The 6,039-nt window shown below is 37.8% G+C and overlaps 1 protein-coding gene across 1 annotated transcript; it reads right to left on the bottom strand.

Annotated features, from left to right (window-relative positions):
* Nucleotides 1-1,909: 1,909 nt before the first annotated feature.
* LOC145775636 (uncharacterized) lies at nucleotides 1,910-5,005 on the bottom strand. Its single transcript, XM_082586961.1, has one exon. It carries the CDS (start codon nucleotides 4,943-4,945, stop codon nucleotides 2,363-2,365), a length of 2,583 nt encoding a protein of 860 aa, XP_082443087.1. The 5' UTR covers nucleotides 4,946-5,005; the 3' UTR covers nucleotides 1,910-2,362.
* Between the last annotated feature and the right edge of the window lie 1,034 nt (nucleotides 5,006-6,039).

Here is a 6,039-nt window from a genome sequence, read left to right as displayed (position 1 = left end):
AAGCCCAGGTGTTTTTTGTTTTTTAAAAACTATTTGACAAAGGTAGTTTCGCGCTTATTTCACTTCAAAATGAATTTCGGAGTTAGAGCAGGAGCCGGAGAATACTTTCGGAGCAGGACCGGAGCCGGAGTCAAAAAAAGTGACTTCTCTCGTTCACCTCTGCTGTGCTGGGCATGTGGTGAATGCAAAAGTTTATGAAGAAAAATTAGGATTGGTCAGATGATTAACTTGATTATGTTTTAACAAGATGTTGTGTTTGAGCCTTGGTCTTGATAGAGAGCTTGGCTTGTACCAAATACATCTAACACTCTAAACACACAAAAATAAACATGAAAAAACTACTGTACTAAATCCAACGTTTTCGACATCACATAGTGTCCTCTTCAGAATTAATTATAGCCTAAGCTACATCTAAGAGAAATAAAAAAATGAATTTACAAATTTTACATTAAAGATGTAGCCTACATATAAGCGACACCTCAACAGCAGTACAGCACCATCAACAACTGACACACGAATTCAATGAAGGATACACAAATTGGCAAGTGTCAGATCACATGATTGCACAACACAAAATAATAGTTTTATTGCAGCCTCATACTATTATTACGCACAGATGTCCAATTCTGCAGTAAAATGTTGTGTGGTGTGCAATACACCTAAGTAAACATCCCACTTTTTGTCCAAGACAAAGAGGGCCCGGAGTGAGAGGGGGGCCCGGAATGACTCTTCGTACCCCTAGTGAAAATTTCTCTCAGAGGCCCTGCTGCTAACTGGATTAAAAGACTGACCGTTCGTGATGAAGGTGATGGCTTAAAGTGACGTTATAAACGAACAAAAGACGTCTGGGGACCAACAAAGGGTGCTGTTACATGCGAATTGACGTTATAGGCGATGCTGTTGTAGCCGAACTACAATGTAGGCTACGTAAAAGATAGGAATTCTGCCGGACCGAGCGAAATGTGACGTAATAGGCGAATTGACGTTATAAACGATACCGTTAGGCTATAGGCGAATTCTACTGTATTGCTAATTTCTTGCTCCGGGATGGTTAGTCTTCAGTACTAGTGTTATTAGTTGGTGGTTATATTGAGTGGCCGGTTGAAAGTGGTCATAGATTAATTTCAACGTCAAATTGGCCGTCCTCTGCTCGTTTTCTTTTTAATGTTTTGTTTGACATTATGCTTGCTGTATTGTGTTTCGCCTGTATATTTTTACCCTAACTACATCAAAACGTGAAGCATTGAAGACTGCATGTCTTGGTCATGGGCACCCTTCACCGCCACTGTTCCCAGGAGTGTTCTTGTCGTGCCGACGGTTATATATGAGTGGGTTTCTCAACATATGACACGCCACGACCACTACACATCCACTAAGTGCCGCTGAATGGAGAGCACTGAGCAGTCCATACGTTGCTCAAGCGCACACCCCGAGAGCTGAACCAGTTCCTGAGCAGCACAATTTAAGAACGACTTTCTATCCAGTGACGTAACAACTTTTGTAAGCGCCTGTAAATCATTAACCAACCAGAAGCTGCGCTACGCAAACTCATTGAATATACACTGTATATTTTGCATCCAAATATAAATAAATGACTGACCATGAATTGCTCCGATGCTGCCTTATCTTGCAGTCGCTTCATTCGTAAAGCCTGACCACGGATGAGTCAGGCGCTTAACTTACTGTGCTATGTATAATATGAATATTATTTTTGAATAAGCTTAACTGAAGATGCTCTGGCTGATCGAAATCCATCTTAGCTCTTTTTGATAGAACTGACTCGTGTAAAAATAAATTCGTTTGTATTACAAAACATGTAACCGAGTCGTTCATATCAAGCATTGTTGTGGGTTTGACACCTGTCAGAAGATATTTCATTTTCTTGATTTTTACACTAAGCTAGCTTTTTTTAAGTGTTAGTGCCATGGCGACTTATAGATCGTCATGACTAAAAATTACAGTTTAGAACTTATATATTTGAGCTGCATGAAGGTGGATTTTATTTTAATTGTAAAAATACGAAAAGAGGAAATTTGTGAAGTGCTTAGCCTAGGTATACCCGGAAGACATGTCCTCCAAAAAGCAGACGTATCATGGCAACTCCAATCATGTTGTACTGACGATTGAGAACAACCAGTATATTTGGCGTCATTCGAGAATGAAGTAGAAAAGGCAAGAAAATAACGTTCTATGATGGTTGAAAATGAATTAACAGTTTAAAATTTCCTATAATGTAAGATAGGTAGTTTTAATAAATAAAATAAAAATAACAACAACCGTTAAAAGTCTGCAAATTATTGTTTTTCGAGTTAACACGTAACAAATCATCAAAAAGGTGCAGAAAAATGAGTGCCTTTCCCCATCACTTTCTGAGTGCAATAACAAAATCATTATCCCACAAATAGTTGAGTGATTTTCCGCGGAAAACGGCAGCATTATTCAATACATGAACTGAACAGTGTGAATAATATGGAAGAGCACAAGCCATTCGAATTGCCTTTCGAGTGCTAGCAACCCAAGTTGCATCCCATTTTCCCGACTTTTTCGAATCAAAAACTTGCAAAGGAGATGCAGCAACCACTTCATAGCGTCCTGTTTGGAGCTGCCAGTTTATGAAAAATTGGAACTGCTGAGATTTATTGGAAGTAGGCTCAAAGTTACTGTTGAATCGATAATGATGTTCTTGAAGTTTAACTTTTCCTTTACGGGGAGAAACATTCAGAAGGGCAACAATTAAAATCACTACAGAATGCGTATTAGCACAAGTGTCTATAATTTGAACATCATAGTCTATGAGGTAACCAAATTTGTAAGTAGTGTAACAACGCGTCCTCAACACATCGAAAATCACATGTTCAACATCTAAAACAAGATGTTGACTGTATGCAACTGGCGGATGAAAGCAGTCAGATTTGACAGGGCTCAAAGGCATTCCACCTGCACCTTCGAAGGTGACCGGACCATAGAATAAACTATTTTCACCAACTGGGACCGTGTCTTCGCTGCCAATCACAGGCAAACCTCTGGAGCAGCCATATAAAGTTTCAAAGAATGAGACAATTCCATCCGTCCTGTGGCCGTTTCCTGACTTGTAACTGATTTGAGAAGCTGTGTCACCAGTACAGTACACACTTCCACTGCTTTCGCTTGCAGATGGGCTTGGAGTGGGGGCATTTAATTCTAAATAGTTTTCTTGAGCCTCTCGTGTATTACGAATTGAGGAAACAATGAGAAGTTTAGATGGATTTCTCCCAGGTGAGCCAACCAATGGTGAACGAACAGAAGTGGCGGGGATCTCTTTCTTCTTTGTTTTCCAAGCTTCTTTAACCGCGCTTTGCTCACATATTTTTAAGCCACAATAGGTGCATGTTCTTTTGGAAGACTTGGCAGAAGACTGCTTGGTATTTTGTAACAAAGTGACACTTTCTAAGCACTGATTTCCATTGGCATTGCTTTTAAGAACAGCTTTCTTTAATTCTTGCTTGGCTTTTAACTTGTCGGGCTTGTTGTTTTGAAATAATGAAACACCGTGCTCACTGCACCTGCTATTGGGGGAATAGCTGCAACAGCAATTCTCACTTGTCTTATCAACTTTTGAGATAAATTTCAAGTCTGCTTGATCATAGGGATTAGCATCTGCTGCAAATGAATCAAGGCCTGTTCCATCACACATATTTTCATAACCCCTTTGAAGTAGAACTATGCTTTTAGGTTCTGGGTCAACATATGGATCAATACTGTTTGTAGTGTCTGTTTGTTGCAGCCGTTTCTCTGTTGTATTGTCTGGATCGTCTGACCTCTTGCAACTGCAAATCTTGGAATAGTTAACAGTTTCATCAACTGGGATGCAATGTTGTGTCAGTGACAAGCTATTTGAAGATGCAGAAACTATTGAATCATATTCTTTAAATGGAGGGGAATTGGACTGAGTAGTTGTATAAGTGTCTTCAGAGCTTTCAGAACTTAATTGAAATGAATTGGAAAATTCTGCCATAAATCTATTACCATTATTATTGAGACACAAGTTCGGCTCAGCATCGAGAGAGTATTGAAAAATTGCATTGCAAAGATGGTTTGCATTAAGCTGGGAACTTCTACTAAAATCCAATGCTTTATCTATGTTGGAAGGAAAAAATAAATCTTCATTTTCTGATAAATCAGGTTTGTCCTCATAAGCAGCTCTTTTGATTGAACTGAGTGGTAGATTTTCAATATCCTTAGTGTCATTTAATAAACCCAAACTTATCACTCCAATAGAATGACCCATGTTTAAGACCATTAAATTGTTTATTTGCAAACCACTTGCATTCAAAACAGAAGATAATGAAGAAACAGATGTATACTTCATGTGAGCCATAAATCCATGTTCTAAACAAGATGTGTGCATACGATTTCCAGAACCCTTGCTGCTTATGCACATTTCACAACGAATCCTAGGTGGTACAGCAGAAACGGTGATGTAGCAATTTTCTGAGTCTTTACTACAGCCATAAACAACAATTTTACTCTTTTCTTGGGGCCATTCTGCATATGAAAGCTGCAAACTAGTCACAATTTCCTCATTGGCAAACAATTGAACTGAACTAATTTTGATCATTTTCTTGTTTAGTCTAAAAAGCCACCAATGCAATCGATATATATAAGATGGTAAACCAGTTTGGTCTAAAGCTTCTAAACTCTCTGTGTATGATATAACAAATGTGCCATCACCGCTGAAACCAAGAAAAACATGTGCTTCTTCCATTAAAATATGTTGATCTACGATTTCCCGTAAAGAAAATGCAAGCCTTGCAGGTATGCTTAAAAACAATCTTCCATATGGAGTCACATAACGGTTGGCACTTCTTGATGTCACTCCATAGATTTCTCTATAACGTAAGTTTCGAATTATCGACTTGCATAAGATGGATTTTTGTTTCTTTTTGCTGCTGCAACTTTGCCACATTGCAAATTATATTGAAATGAATCCACTTAAGCAAAAGAGAAAATACTGTGTAACATGGACTACATTTCTGAAAGAAAATATACAATGCAAAAGTTAAGGTAGACCTTGATAGCAACCATGTTAGTGTAGGGGCTTGACTACAGATAAGTTTTACATCATTTTGGTCCATTTTTGTGTATTTTATGGCCCAAGAATGAATTTTACTTGACTATAATAATCATTGAAACTACATTTCTTTAAAGGCTGTGGCTATATTTACACTATACAGTGTAATAATGTTGATAGTGTTGCCCATTAATAGTGTTGCCAGATAAGGAATTCTGCCCTAATTTGAGAAAAGTTTAAAGCTGTTGAAAACAAAAACTTGCATTTTGGAAATTTTTTTTTAGTCCTGGGCAAAGATCAAAACCCTAATCTTATTCCTAATTCTAACCCTTCCTAACTTTAATACCAACTCTGGCAACACCTGATTGTAATCATGGCATTAAGTGTGGAAAAATAGCCACTTCCTTATTTGAAAGTAGGGTTACCATACGTCCTCTTTTTTCAAGAAAAATGAATTGTCCTCCGAGGACACTAAAAACTGCTCAAATGTCCCCTTTTTTGACAGATTGGGTTTTCATGCTTATATTTTCAACAGAATTATATTGCTTGATGACATTTCAGCAATGACTTGTAGGCTATTTGTCTTTTAAACATTTCGTATACCAAAGTAACATGCTGATTTATAAATTCTACAAGAAATTGGCGCATTTTATGGAACTGTTGTTAAACGTTCATTGCCTGGTTCACTGTAAGACCGACAACATTTTAAAGGCCATGCTCACACTTTCACAAAAATTATTTATTTACCTACATACGTTATATATTGATACAATGCTGGTAGACGTTGTTGATTACCAACTCAGTTTGGTTTGTTTGTTACTTGAAACAATTCAAAACAAACGTCTAAAAGTGCAATGTGTATAACACCTAACCTACAGCAAAAGAAATTGTGGCACGGATAGGCTTACAGCTTTGCAAGGAAAGGAACAGCTTTTTAGTTCAGACCGTTTTTAGCATCTTAACGGTTATGTGCAGTGCAGCCTACTGTT

The sequence above is a fragment of the Aplidium turbinatum genome, chromosome 8, assembly GCF_918807975.1.
Source record: "Aplidium turbinatum chromosome 8, kaAplTurb1.1, whole genome shotgun sequence".
Lineage (NCBI taxonomy): Eukaryota > Metazoa > Chordata > Ascidiacea > Aplousobranchia > Polyclinidae > Aplidium > Aplidium turbinatum.
The sequence above is the reverse complement of the archived record's forward strand: the minus strand, read 5'-3'. Positions and strand labels throughout refer to the sequence as shown.